At 35.1% G+C, this 24,738-nt stretch overlaps 2 protein-coding genes across 3 annotated transcripts; both read right to left on the reverse strand.

Moving 5' to 3' along the window:
• Nucleotides 1-16,229: 16,229 nt before the first annotated feature.
• On the reverse strand, nucleotides 16,230-16,991 carry LOC136226914 (glyoxylase I 4). The gene is made up of 2 exons (XM_066015599.1): nucleotides 16,707-16,991; nucleotides 16,230-16,643 (listed from the first exon to the last, which is right to left on the reverse strand). Exons 1-2 carry the CDS (start codon nucleotides 16,962-16,964, stop codon nucleotides 16,392-16,394), a joined length of 510 nt encoding a protein of 169 aa, XP_065871671.1. The 5' UTR covers nucleotides 16,965-16,991; the 3' UTR covers nucleotides 16,230-16,391.
• Nucleotides 16,992-17,469: 478 nt separating this feature from the next.
• Nucleotides 17,470-21,924, reverse strand: LOC136226913 (uncharacterized). Of its 2 annotated transcripts, none has more exons than XM_066015597.1 (8): nucleotides 21,582-21,924; nucleotides 20,462-20,566; nucleotides 20,288-20,356; nucleotides 20,127-20,146; nucleotides 19,985-20,037; nucleotides 19,786-19,816; nucleotides 19,596-19,677; nucleotides 17,470-18,366 (listed from the first exon to the last, which is right to left on the reverse strand). In XM_066015597.1, the coding sequence occupies exons 1-8, from the start codon at nucleotides 21,763-21,765 to the stop codon at nucleotides 18,161-18,163; spliced, it is 750 nt and encodes a 249-aa protein (XP_065871669.1). In that variant the 5' UTR covers nucleotides 21,766-21,924; the 3' UTR covers nucleotides 17,470-18,160. The 2 variants fall into 2 exon arrangements, with proteins under 2 accessions (XP_065871669.1, XP_065871668.1); XM_066015596.1 differs by having other exon boundaries at nucleotides 17,476-18,366; nucleotides 20,462-20,575.
• Nucleotides 21,925-24,738: the final 2,814 nt, after the last annotated feature.

Raw genomic sequence — 24,738 nt, forward strand, 5'->3', positions numbered from 1 at the left:
CTCCATCATCTGCCATAAAACATATGTTGGCTGTTTCATTTTGCTCAGCTTCAGATGATGTTGACTCATCACTGTCACTCCATGTGGCTACCATAGCCTTTTTGCTTCCCTTCTTCTCTTTCTTGAGATTGGGACAGCTTGACTTGATGTGCCCGGTTTGATGACACTCAAAGCATGTGACAGATTTCGAGCTGTCCTTCTTGTACTTGTCACTTGACTCAGCTTTGTACTTATCATTTCTTCTAAATGATCTTTTGCCGTTTCTATCATTTCTCCTGAACAGTTTTTTCATCTTTCTAGTGAACATGGCCAGTTGCTCATCATCAGTTGACTCCGCTTCAGTTGAGTCAGCTTTCATGACAAGGGATTTTTGTTTCTTATCTTCTGATTTTTCTTTCTCTTTGGCTTCAAAGTTTTTCATAGAGATTTCATGCGTCAGCAGGGATCCGATCAGCTCATCATATTTGTAGGTAGTCAAGTCTTGGGCTTCTTCTACGGCTGTTTTCTTTGCTTGCCAGCTCTTGGGCAGACTTCTCAGAATTTTCTTCACTTGTTCTTCTTCAGTGAATTTCTTTCCAAGCCTTTTTAGCTCATTTATAATGTTTGTGAACCTTGCGTTCATTTCTGAGATGTCTTCATTCTCCTTCATTTCAAACAGCTCGTAGAGTCTCATATGTTGATTGACTTTAGACTCCTTAACTTTGCTGTGCCTTCATATGTCACTTCAAGCTTCTTCCAAATCTCCTGTGCTGACTCAAAACCTGAAATCTTATTGTATTCTGCAGCATCTAACGCACAGTGAAGCATATTTATAGCCGAAGCATTATTTTGTAATTTTTTGAGGTCATCCTCTGTCCACTCAGCCTCACTTTTAACAATTTTCTCATTGTTAACAGTTTTGTATGGCACATGTGGACTTTAAACAATTGCAAGCCATGCACTCATGTTTGTGGCTTGTATAAAGTTCTTCATCCTATTCTTCCAGAAAGTATAGTTAGATCCAAAGAATAGGGGAGGTCTAGTGATTGATAATCCCTCAGGGAGTATCTGCGTTGTTTGGTTTCCAGGAAGGAAACGAGTGCTATTCTCACCCATTTTTAGGGATCAGCTCAAGATTGTTAAATCTTTGAGTAGTGAGCTTAAGCTCTGATACCACTTGTTGGTCCCTGGTAATTAGTTCCAGGGGGGTTAGGAACTAATATAACTTTTTCGTGTTTTAATTGAGCTGACTGGATGTTATTTTGAGAGTTTATTAACTCAGCCTTTGGTCAGCTTGGTGAGATATATCACAGGACAGCTTTAGTCAGATGTTGACCAAAGTTGTTTCCTTGAGAGTTAGGAATTGACACTCTTGGAGGTCAACTTCTAACTCAGCAGAACTTACTTACTCAGGATCAGCTTAGGCAATTTATATGCTGAGTAAATAAAGCAAACAACACATGCAATTATAAGAGAGAGTTTAGAGATTACTCAGTATCACTTATCCTGGTTCGGCCTCTCTGCCTACGTCCAGTCCCCAGAGTCCTCCGGGCTTTTTGAATCCAATACTGAGCTCTTTAAAGGTAGAGCACAAACCAATTACAAGGCAGTTGAATATGCAAGAGTACCTTCCTCTATTCGTCTACTCAACTCCTACTAAGTGCTACAACCCAGCACCTAGATTTCTCTATCACTGAAATGCTTATAACCAAGCACTCAGCTTTACACTCTCAATATTCCTATTGATCACAGACTTGTTCTTTTTGAACTAAAGAACACTTTAGATGATTACAAATCAATCTAGCATTTACACAAAGAATAGAAAAGTTAGTGTAAGATCCTTTTTGTATTTGAGTGCTTTTGAAACTTTCTCTCTTGTATTTTTCTTTCGATGCTTGCATACTATTTCCAGTTCTTCGATTGTCCTTTTATAGAAGGAAATCTGTAGATTTGATCGTTTGAAATGTCTTGACTGTTAATGTCAAAACGGCTCTTTTGGGGAACAATTTCTAGATAGCTTCAGACTGCACCGCCATTCCTTTTCTCTGTTTTCTTCAGGCGTCAGGTTTGTCTTCTAGCGTCTGGTTTGTCTGTTTGCGTCAGTTGTCTTTTTCCAATAATCCATCGTCCCATGACTCTTGGAATTAGTATTTTATGTGTCTTCGAGGTTCCAATTATTGGTGCAGAAGATTGGCAGACTTGGTCTTTTAGTGAACGGATCCTTCATGCTGTCCTGACTGTTACTCAGCTTCGTTTGTTCTTTTCGAATGTTCGTCGTTCATGCTGAGTACCTCCAAGGTCAGTTCCGTTTTGTTTAACCACTCCTGGAGAAGCCTTCAACTTTAGTCAGCTTTGATTTTCTTCTGAATTATAACTCCACTCAGCTTCTATTCTGTCATGCTGAGTTCCGTTCTACTCAGCTTCGTTCGTGCTGACTTTTGTCCTGTCTTTACTTTATATATTTTTGCACTCAATATTTAACAAACATATTAGTACAATTAAATCAAAGCATCTAAATTTAATTGCCTCTTAATCATGGATGATTTTGTCAAATCAAAATCTTGTAACATTCACCACTTCCGATGCTGCTGGGTCTGCTCATCCTGAGTCACCAAATGTCTCTGCCATCACTCAACTTCTTACTGAAATTAAAGGACTCAAGGATCTTATCAGTGTTATGACCTCCGTTCAAACACAGCAACCTAAGCAAGATCACATTGCCAAACTGAATGAGCTGTTACTTCTGATGATAAACCATATGAACTCCCTTGAAGGTAAAATCAACAATCTCTCGGCACCAAATCCAGGATATGCAACTTCGGCTGAGTTAGATCAACACTTTGCCAAACTGAGAACAGAACTGCCCAACCTTAGGACAATGGTTACTCCTGAGTATGCCACATCTGCTGAGTTGCATGAATGCTTTGCCAAGCTGACTGCTGATCTCACTTGTACACGTGAACTCGTTTCCTCCACTTCTCAATGTACAATTGATCAATTGAGTGAAGCTGTGAGTCTTCTCAATGTCAACAAAGCTCAGATGGATGTTGACCCCATCACCAATGATAATCTGTCGAAACTTTCACAAGGTATTCTGCAGACAATGCGCGTCAACAATGCTCAACGCATCTTCTATGACTCTGCCCTACTAAAGATGTATCATCAATCCTTTGCTCAGATTACCAGCTCTCTTACTTGGCTTAGTAAGTCCCATGAGTGCATTATCAGCCTGATCACTGGGTCTATACCAGTTCCTCGACACGTTCAAGATGATTGTGTTCCTGTGATTGATGGCTTGAGTGAAAGCACAAAGAGATTACAGCGCTATTCAAATGTTCTATCCTCTGCTGCGAGAAATAACACCTTTGTCTATACCCCCGATGCTGGCAAAACGGGGGAGAGAACTCAAGATGGAACTCAACAAAGGGCAGGTACATCAGGGAGCAAAGAGAAAGGAAAGGGTGAGAAAGGAAAGGGTAAGGCTGTGCATGAAGCACAAGTGAATCTAAAGAAGAGAGACTAGTGAAACTTAAGATTTTCTATTCTGTAGGCACAAATATTTTGTATGTCTCATTATCTATCCAATGAACTTTGTCTTTCATTCTGTCCAAATGCCATGCTTATCAATGCACATTAACATAAGCAAATTGAACAAACAAATACTCAGTATACATAATAATGAATAAATCAAACTGAGTATTCAAGCATTTCTGAAAGCAGACCTAGACTCAAAATAAATTAGAACTGAATCTAGTCAGTACACACATTCTTAGTTTGTCTCAAATAAATCTTGGAAGGTTTAAGAGGTAAATTAACAGATGCAACCCTTACGGGGGAGCAATTTCAGAAATATGAAAAATAAATCAATCATGGGGAATTTCAAAACTGAGTTCCATAATTATGCATTTTGCCAACATCAAAATGGGGGAGTTTGTTGAAACACCTTTCCACAAGATTTTGATTTGACAAAATCATCCATGATTAAGAGACAATTAAATTTAAGTGCTTTATTTTAATTGTACTAATCCGTTTGTTCAATGTTGAGTATAAATATAAATAAAGATAAATATAAAAAGCAAGACAGGACGAAGTCAGCATGAGATGAACAAAACAAGCTAAGTGGAATGAAGGTCAGTATAGAAGTCTAAAGTATCAAGCTGAGTGGAATAAAACTTAGCATCAAAAGACTAAGACACAAACGCCCAACAAAGAGAAGCGAAATAAAGCTCAGCATAAGAAGCCGCAACAACAATTGTCTTACGAAGCTGAGTTGACTAAAAATATACTCAGCTTAGAAATTGCCGAAGGCAAAGACTTACGCAGTAGAAGCTGAGTGATTCCTCAAGATAGCATGAAAGAGTCGTTTGCTACAAGACAAAGATTGCCACACCTCTGCACCAATAATTGAAACCTTGGAAATACACAAAAGACACATTCCGAGATGTATGGGTCAATGGATTATTGGTAAAGGACAACTGGCACAAAAAGACAAGCCTGACGCAAGAAGACAAGCCTGACATCTGAAGGAAAACAGAGGAAGGGAATGGCCGGAACAGTCTGAAGCTGACCAGAAGCTGTCCCCTAAAAGAGCCGTTTTGACATCAACGGTTAAATCATTTTAAAATGATCCAACACAGATTTTCCCCTATATAAGGACAATCAAACTCCTTGGATCATTGCCGATTGAAAAAAAGCAAAAAGTACAAGAGAGAAAAGATACAAAAGCACTTAGATACAAAAAGATCTTACACCCATCTTCCATTCTCTGTGTAAATGCTAGAGTGATTACTTGTAATCTTCTAAAGTGTTCTTTATTTGAAAAGGAACACGTGTTTATCAATTGTAACATTGAGAGCGTTGTGTTGAGTGTTTGGTTGTAAACATTCAGTGGTAGAGAAATCTAGGTGCTGGGTTGTAGCACTTAGTAGGAGTTGAGTAGACGAATAGAGGAAGGTACTCTTGCATATTTCAACTGCTTTGTAATCGGTTTGTGCTCTACCGTTAAAGAGCTCAGTATTGGATTCTAAAAGCCCGGAGGACTCTGGGGACTGGACGTAGGCGGAGAGGCCGAACCAGGATAAGTGATACTGAGTAATCTCTAACCCTCTCTCAATATATATATTTGCATGTGTTGTGTGTGAAGTTTACTCAGCATATAAAATTGTTTAAAGTTGACTCTGAGTAATTTCAAGTGCTGAGTTAGAATCTGACCTCCAAGAGTGTCAATATCTAACTTACAAATAAAACAGCCTTAGTCAATATCCGGCCAAAGCTGTCTTGTAACATATCTGGCCAAGCTGACCAAAAGCTGAGTTGACAAACTCACCAAATAACTAAGTCAGCATATTAATTAAACGAAAAAAAGTTATATTAGTTCCTAACCCCCCCTGGAACTAATCACACGGGACCAACAATCTCCTCCTCCTCTCAGTGTTCCATCGAACAGATTGGTGAAGCCGTTCGCCTACTCAACCTGAATAAAGAGGAAATGGAACTGGCCTAGTGAAGACAAATGAGATTCTGCAATGCACTCAAACCACCCTTGCGCAGGTCCGGCAAACCAATACTCAGCGTCAACAATACGACACTGCCCTGCTCAGGATGTATCATCAATCCTATGCCCGGATGATAGAATCGATAACTTGGATCGGGAAATCTCAAGAGTATTTGTTAAGTATGCTCAGTGCCAATATTAAGATCCTCGCTTCCACTATGTCCGATGGCATGCAAGTCTTCAAAGGTCTTAGGGAAAGTACGAGTCAACTCCAAATGTACTCCTCCAAACTGACTCGTGCTGTTCAACAGGGAACTTTCTATCCTCCTCCTCCCGATGCTGGCAAAACGGGGGAGAAAGAATGCCAAAGGCAAGCTGCTAGAACTCAGCAGAAACAAGGGGAGATAACTAATGTTGGAACTCAGCAGAAGCCTGGTTCAACTTCTGCTGACCCGAGCACCCGCACTCAGCAACAACGCACTGCCCAAACCAAACCTAAGTCAAATCAAGTTCAAGGCAACATTAGGAAATAGTGCTAGCAATAGTCTATAGTGTCTGTAACTTGTATTTTGTGGCGTGCTATGCTGAGTTATATAATTTGAAAGCATCTTTCTATCCAAACTGACTTATCTATATGCGATGCTTACTTGTTATGCTTATATGTTGATCTGGCATACTTAACCATTCATTGAACAACAATATAAAAGCTTGTGAACATATGAAATATACTAGTAAAATTTACTCAGCACACAACTCTGATACTCATATGCGACACTGAGTAATAACTATATGTTCCAAGTATTGACCCTCTTCTGAAAGTTGACCTAGGCTCATCTGAATTAGATCTTGGAAGGTCTAGAACTGAACTAAGTCAGTAAAAGCATGTCTTAATTTCACTCGATTAAATCTTAGAAGGTTTAGAGTTAAATTAAGTCAATAAATGCAACCCTTACGGGGGAGTAACTTCAGAAGTATAAAAAGTAAATCAATCATGGGGAACTTCGATGCTGAGCTCCATAATTAAATATTTTTGCCAACATCAAAATGGGGGAGTTTGTTGAAACACCTTTCCACATGATTTTGATTTGACAAAATTATTTAAGATAATCCCATGACTAAGACAATTAAATTTAAGTGCTTTGATTTAATTGTACTAATGTGGTTGTTCAATGTTAAGTATATTTATAAATGAGAACAGAAATAAAAAGTAAGACAGGACGAAGTCAGCATGAGCCACAGAAGCTGAGTAGAACACAACTCAGCATCATAGAAGAAATGTCTTCTTCAGAACAGACGCTTGAAGACGAAGCTGACCGAAGAAACTGAGTAGAACGTAACTCAGCCTCGACAAAGATAAAGATCGAAGGCATCGTCTATTAAAGTCAAGCTGAGTGTTCATCAGGATCTGCGCCAATTCAGAAGCTTTGGAATTACGCAAAGAGACAGTTTCGAGATGCATGGGTCAACTGGCATTTGGCTAAAAGACGAAACTGGCGCTAGAAGACGAACCTGGCGGAAGAAGACAAGCCTGACGCCTGCCAATTTCAGACGACAGGATTGGCCTACAAATCTATATGCTGACCAATGAATGACGCAAGAAGACCGTTTGAATTCAACGGATACATCCGAATTCAAGTGATTGAAGCATCAGATTTCACTATAAAAGGACAAGTTCATCACTTGGATCCTTGGCCGAAGAACAAAAAAAAAAAAAAAAAAGCATACATACAAGCACATACAAACAAGAAAAGCAAATTCTTACACCCAAATCCTATCTCTGTGTAAAAGTCTAGATTGAATTTGTATTCATCTAAAGCGTTCTTCATCTAGAAAGAAAAAATTTGTATCAATTGTAAAGATTGAGAGAGTGGTGCTGAGTACTCAGTTTTAGTACTCAGTGGTAGAGAAAATCTGAGTGTTTGGTTATAGCGCTCAGTAGGGTTGAGTAGACGAATAGAGGACGGTACTCTTGCATACTCAATTGCTTGTAAACGGTTTGTGCTCTACCTTTAAAGAGCTCAATAGTGGATTGAAAAAGCCCGGAAGGATTCTGGGGACTGGACGTAGGCGGTGAGGCCGAACCAGGATAAGACTGCTGAGTAATTTCTAACCCTTCTCTTAATATATATATATATATATATATATATATATATATATATATATGTGTGTGTGTGTGTGTGTGTGTGTGTGTGTGTGTGTTGCTTGTTTAAATTACTCAGTATATAATCTGTATAAGCCGACGCTGAGTAATCAGAGTGCCGAGTTGGAAGCTGACCTTAAGTGTTAATTCCCAACTCACAAGTAAAACAGTTCTAGTCAGCCTCTGACTAAAGCTGTCTTGGATCGCGCTCAGCCTTGCTGACCTAAACTGAGTGAAGTTGTTTAAAGAATTAAATTAAGTCAACAATTAAGCGAAAAAGTTACATTAGTTCCTAACCCCCCCTTGGAACTAATCCTATTACATTACACGAGACCAACAAGTTAATCAACAACAAATATTCAGAATCAGAAACATGTTTCATATATTAAAAGAATTTACATAGATGAAGCTTAACAGCTTATGATTACAAAACACTTAACCTAACAAAAAGAACAACTTATGAAGATTACCGGTGATGTTGTTGGTTTTGTGCAAGGATTTTGTCAGAGGGGGATTCTGAAGTTGAGTATTCTCTCAGAATTCTTCTCCCCCTTTTTGTCAGCTTCAGAGGAAAGGATAGATGGTCTGGACAAAATTTGTTCAGAATACCTCCGTAGTTGCTCATTGCCCTTCTTCAAACCTAGAAAGATGTCGTCTTTGATGGAATTGCAAGCTTCTAGGGAGAAAGAACCATTACGGCTCATTTCAGCCAGAATGAGTTGAAGTGATTTAGTGTTCCAAATCGATGTATCAATAAGTGCATGGGTATACTTCTGATGAATATTCAGAAGAGGCAGTGTTAAGCATCTTATGCTGATTGGCAATGGTATGGATGTTCTGGTTCATCGTCTGATGTTGGCTATAAAAGGTGGTAACCTTTTTTATCCAAAGTCTCCATTGCTGATTTGTTCATAGTCAGAAGGTGCAGAGCCTCTGTTAAAGCATCTATAGGATTTTGATCATCAATAAGCATTCATATTCCTTAGTTCAAATGCAAGTTTAGAGAATTCAGTAGAGAGCTGAGTAGAAATGACCTTTATTGTTTCAGAACCATATGGTATGCTCTTTATCATGTGTTCGAAGAGGGACGTGTGATGTACCATGGTTAGCTGAATTAACGCCATCCTTTCAGCATATGTATGGATGCCTTGCTGAGTATCCAACGATGCTATTGTATGCACCAAGCTTTGATGCTAGCTAGTTTATTCGGCAGGATGGTAGTTGTGCTGAGAGTATGGTCATTCTATTGAGGGGTCAAAGGAGTTTGAAGAGTAGTGAATGCCTTAACCATCCCATTCAACTTTGTAGTTGCTGCTACAATTGTTTCCATGACCTCTAGGTTGGAGAAGATCTGAGAGGTGGAAGCAGTTTGAGCCTGGATTTGCTCAGATAGGACATTTCCAGTACAGTTGAGCTTAGTAGCAGATTTTGGCATATTGATTAAATTCTCATCCAAGCTGGATGGATTTGTCAGAAGTGCAATTTTGAAGCCAGCCAGTAGTGCATCATCTTCTGATCTAACGGGAGAATCAGAAGAGATAATCTTCTTTTAGAGAAGGTTGGAGTTGAGGAAGCAAGAAGAGATTTGGAAATAGAGGTGGATTGGGGCAAGGAGTTGTCAATACCTCCGATTGCGGATGGCACATTTTGACCCTTAGGTGTATTTGTCTGAATAAGAGATTTATCAGGAGTTAGGAGATCAATGACCCTAGCCCTAGCCTTCTTGAAAGGAGGAGAATGAGAAGGAGAGCCATCTTTAATTTTTGGAGCATCCAAGTCAATAGTAGGAGCTTAAAGGTCAGATTGTTTGTGAGCAGTTTGATGATCAGGTGTTGAATCAGAAGCATGATCATTAGAGGCTTGAGGATTTTGCTCTTCAATATTTTGCTCAGAGGCACGCTTGTCAAAAATAGAGGCCATTTTCATCTTTAGAGGCATTCTCAACTGGAGAAGAGGCTTGTTTAATATGATGGACGGTGGGAGAGGCCTGATCTTCTAGATTTTGATTAGAGGCTTGTTTTTCCTAGAACGGTTCAACATTAAGAGGTGCAAGAATGTAAGGTTCAATATGATACATAGCAACATACAATTGTTTGTAGTGCTCAAGTTTAGGATTTACCTTAGAAGGAGATGGGTCAATGGTTTTGTTTGGGCAATCTTAGTATGTGCCTTAATCAGTCTCCTGACAAACTTTTTCTTAAACCTTGAGGGTTGGATTTCAAAGGCATGAGGAGGTGGAGATGGCTTTGTTGGAGACTTCGGAGGTGGCACATGCTTTGTTGGAGACTTCCCAGAAGTTCCTCCGAGGTGGAGGTGGCTTTGTTGGAGACTTCGGAGGTGGAGAAGGCTTTTTTAGAGACTTCCCAGAAGTTCCTCCAAGATAGGTGTCTTGGAGACCAGCCTTACTCAAATAGATATACTTTTTTCCCTTCAAAAGAGCTTGTGCAGCAAGGAATTTTTCCTTCTCATTAGGAAACCCAGCCAAACATAGGTTTTCTACCCGTTCTAGCTCCTTCACAATAGCATATTACTCAGCAGCAGCAGCTGACGCCTTCTTACCGAATAATTGGGCAGTTGTTGGAGCTTCATTGGCAAATATTAGGGGAGTGTCAGAAGCCATGGGCTTCTTCTATGGCTTGGTAGCTGGAGTGAGTGTGTTTTGCTTCTTAAAAACTTTGATTTTTGAAGATTGATCTTTTAACATTGGTGTTTCAGAGGTGACGTTTCGCTTTTTAGTGATAAGATTTATGGGTTTTATGATTATTGGTTTAGAGGCAATTGTTTCAGAGGCCTTTCTCTTGGATGCCATTTTGGGTTCAGCATAAAAGATAAAGACTTTGTAAGGCTTATTGTGTTTCAAGCCGTTGATGATTTTCTCATTGATGATTGAACTAGAGATGGGTTTCATGGTGAGAGGGATGGTGACATTGTTTTCCTCTAGAAGACATGTGATCAGAGATCCGAATACTACCTGGGTATGGCATCTCTTTATGGAAGCAATCATTGGGATGAGAAGGTTTAGAGGCTAGCTTTCTAAGATGTGCCACATGAGGCAGAGCTCAAATTTGGACACAGAGTTCATGGAGCCCTTCTTTGGCAGGATGTAGTTGACAATAAGGTAGTGAGCTTGTCTTGCTGTTTGAGGTAGAGAGGTGGAAATAAGCTCACTGTACAGATTCTTAGTAGTCAATGTTGGGGTTTAGTGTCCTATAGTGAATTGTTCTAGGATATAAACCAGCTGTAAATGAATTGTTCATTAATCATTTGTTTTAATAAGATATAGTATGTTTAACTATATAAAGGCATTCATCTTTTAGAACTAATTAAGTCAAATAAAAGAAAATCCCGAAGTTTATATTTAAAGTGATTATAAAGTGTTCATACAAGCATGAAGTGAGACCAAACCTTATAATAAACTAATGAACTTAAAACCACCCTAAGTCAAGTAATGTGTTTATGGGATTAACATAATACTCTTGAGACTTACATGTAATAGTGTCTTCTGTTATGAACAGAGAGCTGATCTCACAAGCTTTAGATATGGAGATATTTAGACAATTACATGGATCCGGTGAAAGAGTTCATTAGGATTGGGGACCCGACTTGAGATAACAGGATGGATGGATTTATCCTATGTCACATGTTTATCATATTGGTATTAGTAGGTATAAGTAATCATCAGACTCAAATAAATATTAATTAGTGATTCTGGATTATGGAGTGTGATGCTTTGACTCTGTTCAAACACGATCCATAACAGGAAGGATCATGGGGTGCGTGCGGGCAGGCGTTGGGTATCACACAAAGTAATTGCGAAATAGTTAATATTAGATTGAGTATTCATCACTCCTAATAAATGAGAGATATATCCAGGATCGCTTGTGGAGACTTGACTCTAAATCCTTGCAAGGTGATAGATTAAGAATAGAAATGGAGATTTCACTTAATCTATCTATTCGGAGTTAACTCTACCTAAACAAGTAAAATGAATGTCTCGTTATATGTGACTTGACACTATCCATAGTCACAAGATTCGTTCAAAGATATAGCTGGTGAAGGATCGAATTATACTGGACCTAATACGGAAAGGTCAACGACGAAATCAACATGTCTTCTTATGGCTCTGAGGGAATGTTTACGGTTCTGCTATTCACAGTCCGCGCACTCATTCCGATATATAAAAGGTTGAATGTAATTTTGAAAATTAATTCAATAAATGTATACAGCTAGTACCAATAAGAACATAATGGGTCACACATAAGACTTGGAACCAAAAGAGGACAAAATTGTAATTATTGAATGGAGAGATAAAATGGACTAAAATAGATGGGCCGAATTTTATATATAAGTATGTATGTTATTTTAGTTAATTTATTTAGATGATTATAATTGGTTATAATTGTGGTTAAATTAATTATAGGATAAATAAGTTAGGATATTTAATTTGATTACATCTCTAACTAAGAATATATTATCCTATATATATATATATATATATATATATATATATATATATAGAGGAGAGATAAGGTGTGACACATTTCTTATGGTGTGACCGTCTTATTGTGTGACAATGACCAATTTTGTAATTAACCAAAAAGAGGTGGCAAATTTGTAAATAAAATGAAAGAAAAAATTGTTTTATTTTTTTTCTTTAAAATGCATTTTTCCAATTTTTCCAACCTTTGTTTTCGAAAAATTTTATACCGCTGGACTCGTCTTAATTAGACGGTCATTTTAAGATCCCAAAAGCTCGGGTAAAAAAATTTCCGGTGAATGGAATCCGACGATCTGTTTTTCTGTGAGAAAACAATGTCTAGAAAATTCTCAAAAAATTCTAGAAAATGTAAAATATTATTCTGAGAAACTTTAATTCTTGACTCAAAATGAGATTCCTTACGGTTTAGTCCCAAATCAACGGAATCCGGCGGATAGATGAGCGTTTTCTGATAAAAAAAACCGAAAGTACCCAGAAAATTCTCAAACAATTCCAGAAAATTTAAAACGTTATTTGGAGAAACTTTAATTCTTGAGTCGAAGTAGGATTTCTTACGGTTTAGTCCCAATAAACATTTTCCTTAATTTTATCCATTTTACATCATTCAACAATTTATTGGGTCAAAACCGTAAGAAATCCCATTTTGGCCCAAGAATTAAAGTTTCTTAGAATAATGTTTTACATTTTCTGGAAGTTTTTGAGAATTTTCTGGGTACTTTTTTTCTCGCCAAAAAACGTCCACCCGGATTCCGTTCACCGGAATTTTTTTTACTTGAGCTTCAGGGATCTTAAAATGACCGTCTAATTTAAACGAGTCTAATAATATAAAAATTTTTGAAAAACGAGGTTAGAAATACTGGAAAAATGTATTTTAAAGAAAAGAAATAAAACATTTTTCTGTTGGAACAATATAAGTATTATGTTGGAACAAATGGTACACTGATTTGGAACAATGTAAGTAGGACAAAAAACGTGCCCAGAAAATTATCAAAAAATTCTAAAACATGTAAAACATCATTTTAAGAAATTTTAATTCTTGGCTCAAAGCGAGATTCCTTATAGTTTTGACCTAATAAATTGTTGAAGCATGTAAAATGGATAAAATTAAGGAACAAGTTTTATTGGGATTAAACCGTAAGAAATCTCGCTTCGACCCAAGAATTAAAATTTCTTAAAATAATGTTTTACATTTTCTGTAATTGTTTGAGAATTTTCTGGACACTTTTTTTCTCGCCAGAAAACGCTCACCCGGATTCCGTTCACCGGAATTTTTTTTACTTGAACTTCAGGGCTTAAAATGACCGTCTAATTGAGACGATTCTAATAGTATAAAAATTTTCGAAAAACGAGGTTAGAAATGTCGAAAAAATGTATTTTAAAGAAAAGAAATAAAACAATTTTCTGTTGGAACAATATAAGTATTATGTTGGAACAAATGGTACACTGATTTGGAACAATGTAAGTAGGACTAAAAACGTGTCCAGAAAATTATCAAAAAATTTCAAAACATTTAAAACATCATTTTAAGAAACTTTAATTCTTGGCTCAAAGCGAGATTCCTTACAGTTTTGACCCAACAAATTGTTGAAGCATGTAAAATGGATAAAATTAAAGAAAAAGTTTTATTGGGACTAAATCGTAAGAAATACCGCTTCGACCTAAGAATTAAAGTTTCTTAGAATAATGTTTTACATTTTCTGGATTTGTTTGAGAATTTTCTGGGCACTTTTGTTCTCGTCGGAAAACGTACGCCCGGATTCCGTTCACCGGAAATTTTTCTACTTGAGCTTCACGGATCTTAAAATGACCGTCTAATTTAGACGAGTCTAATAGTATAAAAAATTTCGGAAAACGATGTTAGAGATGTCGGGAAAATGTATTTTAAAGAAAAAAAATAAAACAATTTTCTATATCATCTCTTTCCTTTTATTTACAAATTCGTCACTTTACCCTTTTCAATTATTATCAAAACTACGTAGTTTTATTATGTCACACAATAAGCTCATTATCACACCATAACCTCTTGTCACACTGGATCTCACCCCTATATATATATATATATATATATATATATTGTATGTAATTGATTTATTTAGATAATTATAGTTAGATTATAATTATAGTTAAATTAATTATAGGATAAAATTAGTTAGGTGATTTAATTTGATTATATCCTTAATTATTATCTTATCCCAAATAAATAATATAAATATTATTTGTATTATATATATATATATATATATATTTGCAAATTATTTGTATTATATTTAGATATAATAGATAATATTAATATTAACTAAATAAGAGTGCTATTTGGAATAGGAATCTAATTAGGTGTTCTAATTCAATCTAACTAGCGGTTGGACTATTGGAATTTCGGCTAAGACACTATTCTTAGGGTAGGAATTTCGGCCAACATAGATTTGAGGAAGAAATTACTCCGTTCGTCTCCATTCGATTAATTCCTATCTCTGTTTTCTCTTTCCTTGATCTTGTGTTGATTTGTTAAAGGCAATCTTTCTTGATTACTATTCTTCGGTTGAGATTCTAATCGTTTACTTGTTGTTTTTGTTTTTGCTCGTGAAACTCGGGATTAAGAGTTGTGGACACTTCGTTTGCAACTGTAGATAGATCGCCAATTAAAGTATTTCGTTCTATCTCTCTTTATATGAAATAACGTTTAACGGATCTTGGTTAAGGGAAATAGGTAAAAACAATTTATATTTCCGTTATGTCTGTGTTTACCTATTTTTCTTCAGTAGTATCAGAACCTGGACCTGCATTAAATCCGTTATTTCATATATGAATATATTAAGTTTTCAATCAGATTGAATAGATTTATGAATAGATTTATTATTAGGTTAATTAATAAATTTGATTTAGTTAATCTAAAGATAAATAAAAATTTTAATTATTTAATAATTAAAATCATGATTCTGAAATTAGGTTATCTAATATTGTGCCCGCATGTTACGCGGGTGTTTATTTTGTATAATTTTGATAAAAATGTTTACAAGTTATTAAAGTTATAATCTATTATCCATATTGACATATTTATAATGTCCTTTTCCATTCTTATATAATGTTTATCTTACAATTCTTAAAATTATAAGTATTATTAAAATTAAAAAATATTTTTATAAATATTATCAAAATTGATGATAATATCTAAATTTAAAAAAATTGAATTCATTTCTTACCGTGCCTGAAAATTAAATTACAAATTCCCAAACATGAATTATTATAATATTGAAACCAAATCAAATACTTAAATTATAAAAAACACAAACTTTTCATAAAAAAAAAATACAAACTTCAAATTATCTTGTTAAGACTATAAAATAGTAATTCAATTGAAATCCCCTAAAGTTAAAACCAAACTTAATATAATATTATATAATAATATTGATTAGATTATTTTATTGTACACTGTTATTCCATTCATTTCTGAATGGACCTAGAAGTAAATTAGTATAAAAACGAACACCTAAAAAAGACTTAATATCAATTACTCTCTAAACTTGTTCAAAAAGATTAATTATCCTTCTGAATTTATATAATATCTAATTAAAACATTAAACTTCCTTAAAATATCATAATCAAATCTCTAAATCATAGAAAAACACTATTTCTTATATAGAAATAAAAAAATTAATTTGTTTTAAAAACTTAAAATATACAGTTTTAGACAAAAAAAAAATTTAGACAAATTACAATATAAATCACTCCAAACAAATTCAAAAAGCAAATGAATCGTTATAAACAAATTCAAATTCAGAACACCAATTGATCACTTTAAACAAATTCAAAACTAATAGATCAATTTAAACAAATTGAGATAACCAATAAATTATTTTAAACAAGTTAAAAGAAAATAATAAGAAGCGATATAAATTTAAAGAACAATTAATCTTTTTGAATAACTTTCACTTAAATAACAAGTCACTAAATAAATTTAATCTGTCACCATTAGATTTAGAATATATAAACTTAAACCCTATAATTTTAATTTCAACCATAGAATTTACAATAATTTTAATCTCTACCATAAAATTTTAATAAATTTAAATATAATAATTTTAATCATCAACTGAATAGTCAGTAACTGTTGTTTGATATATTAAACCCCTATTTAGGGTGAGTTTTTGTATACTTATGATATAAATTGATAAAGATAGAATACACCGGAGTTGGGAGTGCATCAAGAGTTTGGCTTCTAAACCCTGACTTACTTAGACATAAACAATACCTTCTAAACCCTTCCTTACCTTCTAAGGTTTCTATGAGGTGGAATTGAGATCAAGAGGTGGGATATGCCTATCGAGAGGAAGCTTTATTTTGGCAACGGAAAGTGAAGAAGCAGGAACAAGCCTCATATTTTCGCAATTGCATATCTCTATCATAAATCCATCTGGGTCTTTAAAGAAGAGCTGTTCTATTTTACTTCCATTTTCTTCATCTTCTATTATTCTCTTTTTGTACTCCACCTTATGCTCTTTCACCCTTGTCTCCATTGCTTCCATGTCTTCACACTATAACATCATGATTATATCAAATCAAATCAAATTAATTAAAGGAAATCATTCAAATTATACCTGGAAAGATATATGATTGTCCATCGGATCCAATTCATGCTGAGGATCAGGCAATCTATCCTCATCCTTTGCTTGTACCAAGTGAATCCCAACACCATAGTTAAAGAGCCAAGCTCCATTGAAATTCTCCAAAGCTTGTGGTCTCTTTGTCAATTCCATTCCAAGAACATTTCTATAGAATTCTATCGAACTGTCCACATTTCTACAAAGCCTAGAAATATGATTCAATGCCATTAGAGGACCCTTCTCTTCCGCCATTCTATCCCACTTTCAGGGTTTCTCATTCTTCAGGGTTAATAAAACGCTCTTTCTCTCTCGATACGTGTACCAACCTTATGACGCGTGTCATCGCACCGGATGCCTATTCTTTTGTACGTGGTGTACTATGGATGAGACCTCTGCATACCTTTTTCACGTCTCAATTTCACACTTTCAATTTCTTGGCTACCCATTGTATTTTTATTAGTATTATTTTAATAGATATATGTTTTCAATTCTATACACATCCTATATGGGTATCCGTAAATACATTTATCCCTTAAAAATTAATAAATAAAATAAAAAATATTATAAATTTAACAAATTATAAATTTAATAAATCATTCATATAAAAATTGAACAAATTGAATCTTAATCAATAAAAATAAAACAGTTTAATGATATTACTTAACGGTCAAAGAATAAAAGATTGGTATTCAAATCTCACATCTTACATCTAAAACACAATAATATTTTTTAATATATAAAAAATGTATGACAGCTACCGGGTACCTCCCATTGTCCTAACGGATAATGGTTTTGATTCCATATCCGTCTCATGCCCTTTTATAAAGGGTACGAGTAGTCTCATTAAAATCGGGTAGTGTTGAATATCCATGGATAGAGTACCCGTTGCCATCCCTAATTGTAACTCGGCTTCATTTAATTTGAGCTTGTGCTCAAATATTATTTCTCAAAATTACCACAATTTGTCAAAACGTATATCACTGTATCAAAATATTTAATACAAAACTTGTGTTCATCCTCGAATTCCACCCGTGTAGTTTATTGTAATCAAAGGGAACCATACAACACTTCCTTATTCCTTATTAGAACAAGTTCTACAATGGAAATATACACTTCCACATTTTCCAAACTTAACAAAAATGTCAAACTAGGTTCCAAAAGGCAATTCTAATTCTAATGGTACAGAATAAGTGACAAATGGAAGAACTAATTTCAACAACTCTTCCTGAAGAGGGTTTGTTCTTATTCATTGTCCATCTTCATATCCAGATTGTAACCCAATATGTTGGAGAAATAACAGCAACTGAATCCAATCCTTCTTTAGTGAAAAGTACTAAAGCTTGTGAATAACTAGTCCTTATGGCACAAGCAACAACAATCGTACAAACAAATATGATGCTGGAGCTTGTACAAGGTGAATACTACCTTAGTGACTCGCTGTAATAGTCCTACAACTCATGATCTATCAATGGGTAGTTTGGCATGTTATCAACCCTAGTTGTTTCAACCATCTTTTTACACACATATATGAAGTGAGAATCTGGATCTTCCAACACAAAATCAGCTGGAAGCAAGCCCTTTTCCGTGATAGGTACAGGTTCCAAAAATGGGTGTGATGATGAACTATTGGATGGTTTTTCAAATCCCGGTCTTGCTGCAAGAGCAAGGAAAAAAACTTAACACTAAAAGATTGCAAAGTAAATACATAGCCTTAAAAATTTCAGACTAATAAGCTCATCAACAAAAGGAAAAGTAAACAAAAACACGAGCCATGCATCCCAAAGAAGTCAGACAAAAAGGTGAAAATATGAGTTCAAAATTCCGACTCTAAACAAGTCCAAGGACAACAACAGTAAAATGCAGAGCATCTATTATACAAGGGACATATATGCATCAATACCAGAAAAAACGAAATACTCATTTCCTTCTTTAGAATATGTGGCATCAGAATTGTTTAAAAAAGCATCACTATATGAGGATATTAGGTAAATCTCAGAATCACAAACCCAAATAAGAAACCCTTTCATTTAAGAAGAGATTCCACAGTATATATCTGTTCATCATAGCTTGATGTAAATAAACCAGCACCTAAACTTGATTGCATGATGATTCTTCTACCAACTATCGTAGGATAAATACATGCCAACATTCAAAACTACAGACAAAGAGTGCAACAACCACATTGCAACTTCATATCATCCACTTGACCAAGAAGGGCATAGTTGGTGTGGTAGTAAGATCTGACTTCACTGTCGGGGAAAATTAACATGACATTGATTTTGATGCAAATATAGGCAAGTCAATGTACTAGGCAGTCTACATGATTAACCATAGTATGACCCATAATAGTGCAAAGTAAACCTCAAGCCTGCTATCTCTAGCACATGCTTTTTTGAACCATTATCCTAGTAAGACAAAGAAGCCAGTGCTGCATATGTCCCCTGAATACAAGGATAAAGACTTATTAGTCGATGCTCTATAACCTGGCTATTAAGATCCAGGTTGTGCTAAAGATGATGAAGAACTGCCATGTTATAAGAATAGCCTCAACCGCATTCATAGTTTCTTGAAGTATTGTGGCAATATTGTGATTGGCCTTGTTATGAAGTCCATAGTGATTGGAACTTTCTCTACACTCTTCACCACTTCAAACAACCAAGTAGAAGAAACTCAAAGGAACCCAATCATCAAAGAAAATGAAAAATTCATCACTAGTTTGAATGTATGTACGTTTAACATAACAATGAATCTGCACTAACATATCTAGCCTCGATTGTGATATGAAAAAACAAAAACAAGCGTAACTTGTTGAACAAAATGGATAATCAAATCATAATTGACAATCGGCACATGTTGCAAAGCTTGAAGCAAGAGGAAACGTACGTATTATGTACAGTTCGATTTTCCAATTGTATACAGATCGCCTTAGATGAAGCATCCTCACCGTGGGATCACCGTAAGTTATCTGAAAAAAATAAAAATAAAATAAGAAGAAGAAATCATTCTGTTTAAGAAGGTATAGAATTGTGTATGAAATTGAAAATAATAAAGCTGTCTATAGGTATATGGTTACCAACATATAAATTCCTCCAGGTTTAAGGAGCCTGCAAACCAAAGGGGGGAAAGGATGGTAAGGAATACTGCAATGGAACTTTAAATGCAAACTAGGAAACATAGACAAACATAGTGTAGATCTAAGAAAAATAAAGGATCGAATCTTGAACGCAAACACAACCAGCCATACAACTGGCCAATGTTTTTTCAAGTATAACCTGCTCACTTCACCCAATGTCTGAGTAGCACTAAGTGGAGCATCGTTCCCACACTATAAAGAAAAACAAAAAACAAGATCAACATTAACAATTTGGAAAGGTCAAAGCAAGAATTATCAAAACATTTGAAAGTGTACCATACCATCAAGGAATCAAGAGTTCCTGGACCAAGAATCAGTGAGCCACATGTCAACATGGGTGTGTGTTCGGAGCAAAAATAAAGTCAACATATAATTCACCAACTTAATCAAATGGCAGGTAAACTAAGAAGAGTATATACTGGGATGGAGTGGGAAGGCATACCCTTGTCGATGATGCCATCAAAAGATTCATCTGGGAAGAAGCTCATATCTCTAACATCCATTTGCATGTCTAGAATTAACCATATAGGAAGCATAAAAAATACATGTATGCTAAATTATGGAAATGCAAATATAAGTTTCACATAGGAATTGACGTAGTTTTTAAAGAGGATACATTTGAGCTGAGGGCTGTACTCATATTTTTTTGTCATCATGTCAATGGCCACTGCCGAAATGTCAATGTTCATAATTTCTTCATATCCATCCTTGACCATGTCTTCTGAAATGACTACATGTAAAAACAAAAATCCCATTATCCAGTCTTTAAGAAATTATAGAAAAACTAACTATTATTTGGTTTACAAAATTCCACAAAACTGTATATCCATGAACAGAACACACACGATTCAGAAGCAATTCCACAAGTAAGACAATAAATCAGCATTCATATTTTGTCTCTAAAGGAACCCCATTTTTATATTTTTGGAACTTTATAATGCATGTAATCAGATTTCTAAATAGAAGAGTTCATCTTTCCTCAAGGTAAATAAGCACTTCTACAAGTATTACAGCTCCATCTTTATAAGCTGAAATTAAAAACAGCTAGAAGTAAGGGCTGTAAATGAGCCGAGCCGCTCATGAGCGGCTCGGTGGTCGGCTCGATTTGTAAATGAGCCACTCGTGAGCACAATTTGCTTGCTCGGTTCTTAAACTAGCCGAGCTTGAGCAAGCCAAAATTCGGCTCGAAAGCTCGGGAGAAGGCTCGATTAGAACATTTATAAACTAATTTTAGTTTTGTAGAGAAAAATATAGTTGTAGAAAACTATATAGTTTTGTGTTAGTTCACACCTATCTAAACTTAATATTATTTGATTTGCTATTAGATGAGTTTGTTCACAAACATAATAAATGTGTTTATTCATGAATTTTGCAGTTTGTATACAATTAAAAACTATTTGCTAGCAAATTTCATAAATATAATTAATAATTTACTCACGCACTATTTTGGGCTTAGAGCTTGAACAAGCCAAATCTGAGCTAGAGCTTGTTAATTTTATAGCAGACCAAGCTTGAACAGTCAAAAGCTAGGCCCGGCTCCATTACAGCCCTAGCTAGAAGATTAACAGTTAAAGATTAACAAAAACCCTAACAAACATCCACTAGCCATATCAAGCTCAATTAGGCACATAAAATCAACCAATTGAGTATTCCAGCAACGGAACACTAAGAAGTGAAATCCAAACGTGGAGAAGAAAATTAAAGCATGAGGAGGCAGAAAGCAGAGAGAAAATTACGGGCATTTCCACAGCCAAGCATGAGAACCCGAGAAGACGTAGGAATAAAACGACGAACGAAGGGACGAAGGGACGAGTAACGCTGGTACCAGTCGAAGCTACCACCTTCGTGGACATAGCGCGCATCCCAATAGAGAGCGTCGCCATAGTTGTAGGTGTTGCAGCTAGAAACGTCTCGGTACATGTTTGAATGTGGAGAAGGGAGGTTTACAGGAAGAAGAAGAAGTGTTAATGTGTGGTGGTTCAAATGTAGGGTGGAGGAAGTGGCGGTGGCGGAAGGGTCGTTTTTGAAGTGGGCGTGAAGCTTTTTTATGGTTTGATTCGGTTTGGTTTGGTTGGGAGAGAAAGGAAAGTGGTGCGGTTATCAAGTTATATATATATATGGGTAATTAATTTATTAGTCCTGTATTTTGACAAAACACACTGTTTAGTCTCAGTGTTTTTAAAAACACACGGTAAGGTTTCTAACATTTTTCTTGGTGAACTGTTTAGTATTTCCATCTGTTTGTTAAAGTTGATTTTAGATGTAGTAGAGTGTAAAGAAAAGCAAAATAAAGGAAAAAGGAATACACAGATGAGAAACAATGAAGATAATTGTCTTATATATTTGATTTTGTGGTAAATGGTAGTTAAGACATTACATTTTTATTTTAAATAGATTTTGACTCAAATCCAAATTGACTAACAGGGACTAAACAGTTCACCAAGAAAAACTTTAGGGACTAAACAGTTCATCGAGAAAAATGTTAAGGACCTTATCGTATGTTTTTGAAAATATAAGGACTAAACAGTATGTTTTATCAAAATATAGGGACTAATAAATTAATTACCCATATATATATATATATATATATATATATATATATATATATATATATATATATTATTTTATTTTTTTTGCAAAACACACCATTTACCTTGTGTCCTATCTAAAATTTATGTGGTTAGCTCCTGACCTATTATTTGGTTACATTTAGCCATTCATACCAATTAATAAAATTACACTCAAAATGGATAGAAAGTTAACCGGAGTGGATTCTGTTACCATATAAACAATTTATTGTGGTATTAGTAAAATCATTATATTCAATGATATATCATTAAAAAAAAATATTGCAATTTTCGATTTTTATATAAATAATTTATTGCCCCGTGTAACGCGCGGGCACAATACTAGTGATAATAATATTTTAGCTTTAATTAAAATTGACAATTTTTATTGATATTATATTAGACATGTTCATTTTTATTTTAGAAATGGCATAAAGTAAAAAAATAACCACCATCTCTTAACCTTCTTCAAAATAATTAGTTATTAATAACTTCCATAGTGACAAAATTCAAAATAAGATTTGACATAACAATAAAATTTTCATAACATGTGTTTTTCTCTGTAATTTCCTCCCTTTTTTAAGGCTTTGATTACAGGGGTGCAAAAAAAACGAAAAATCGAAAAATCAAATTAAAATCGATTGAAAATAAAGTTAATAGAAACTCATGGACTAGTGTACGGTTTTTAATTTTAAAAATAGTGATTAATGTTACGATTACGGTTACAGTTGCTATTTTGGTATTCCAAAAACCACGACTAACTGAAACTAACCAAATATCAATTAAATATTAAAAAATATAAAAATACATTTATTTATATTTATATATAATTATTAAAAAATATTTATATATAATTATAAATTATCAAACTATACTATTTAATAATTAGTTATTTACTTTTTCTTTTGAAAAAAGATAGATATATTTTAAAAATCGCCAAAAGCGTTATATAGGAAAGAGGGGGGTATCCACACATTCACCTCTATAAGTCATATCAACAACTAATCGAGCTATAGTATGAGCTAAAATATTTGTTGATCATCTAACAAATATAATAGAGCAATTAAGTAACTCGATAAGAAGGATAATGCAATTTTTTACTATGACAAAAAAAAAGAAATAGCCTCTGATGTGTGAGCCATTGATTGGGTCACAACTTGAGCATCGGTCTCAAATTGAACGTTGCTCCACCCTCTATCCTTCGTCTAGCTCAACAGCTTCACGGACCAAGCGTCTCTGCTAGCATATGGTCAATTATGTCGTCGAGTATCCCATTCTTAGCTACTACAAAGTGACCGACAGAGTCCCGAAGCACCAAATCAAAGCCAGCAAACGCAACAGAATAGAAACTGTGATATCAATGTTCATTTTGAGTATTCTAGGACGTGGCACACACCATGCTACAGGTCGAGACAAAGGTGGAATTCCAGGGGGAGAACGCGACATGTTGCGCTTTCCTCCAGCCCTCAAGATAAGTGACAACCTTGTTAAACTGAATTGTCGCTGGAGTTCTTTGTTTATTACATATGAAATCATTGCGATTTCCCCAAATTTCCCAACAAATCATAGCAGCAACCTTATGTGTCTAGTGGGGCTTTGAGGCTACGAACAACCAAAAGTCCCACATACTAAGTGGATATCACCTAAATCAGAGGACGTCCATACCGCCCGCACTACACCACAACAAACCTGTTGAAACACCTTTCCACAAGATTTTGATTTGACAAAATCATCCATGATTAAGAGGCAATTAAATTTAAATGCTTTGATTTAATTGTACTAATGTGTTTGTTCAATATTGAGTGCAAAAATATATATAAAGTTAAACAGGACAAAAGTCAGCATAAGCCAAGCTGAGTGAAATGGAACTCAGCATGAAAGAATAGAAGCTGAATGGAGTGGAACTCAGTCTCAGAAGTCTTCTTCAAAGTTGCCAGAACGAAGCTGACCAAATTAGAATACTCTTTCAGAATTGAATAAACAGAACGGAGCTGACTAAGAAGGAACTCAACATGGAAGTTTAACATTCGAAGATAACGAATGAAGCTGAGTAACAGTCAGGACAGCATGAAGGATCCGTTCACTAAAGGACAAAGTCTGCCAATCTTCTGCACCAATAATTGAAGCCTCAAAAATACACAGAAGACTAATTCCAAGAAACATGGGTCAATGGATTATTGGTAAAAGACAACTGGCACAAAAAGACAAGTCTGATGCAAGAAGACAAAACCTGACGCCTGAAGAAAATAGAGGAAGGGAATGGCGGAACAGTCTGAAGCTGACCAGAAGATGTTCCCTAAAAGAGCCGTTTTGGTGTTAACGGCTA

This window comes from Euphorbia lathyris, chromosome 4, assembly GCF_963576675.1.
Source record: "Euphorbia lathyris chromosome 4, ddEupLath1.1, whole genome shotgun sequence".
Classification (NCBI taxonomy): domain Eukaryota; kingdom Viridiplantae; phylum Streptophyta; class Magnoliopsida; order Malpighiales; family Euphorbiaceae; genus Euphorbia; species Euphorbia lathyris.

Coding starts and splice junctions, on each gene's coding strand:
- LOC136226913 (XM_066015596.1), bottom strand. CDS start 21,765: ATGTACCGAGACGTTTCTAGCTGCAACACCTACAACTATGGCGACGCT. Junction 20,147..20,287: donor TGATGGCATCATCGACAAGG/GTATGCCTTCCC, acceptor TTCTTGGTCCAG/GAACTCTTGATTCCTTGATG. Junction 20,038..20,126: donor GAACTCTTGATTCCTTGATG/GTATGGTACACT, acceptor TTTTCTTTATAG/TGTGGGAACGATGCTCCACT.
- LOC136226914 (XM_066015599.1), bottom strand. CDS start 16,964: ATGGCGGAAGAGAAGGGTCCTCTAATGGCATTGAATCATATTTCTAGG. Junction 16,644..16,706: donor ACAATCATATATCTTTCCAG/GTATAATTTGAA, acceptor ATGATGTTATAG/TGTGAAGACATGGAAGCAAT.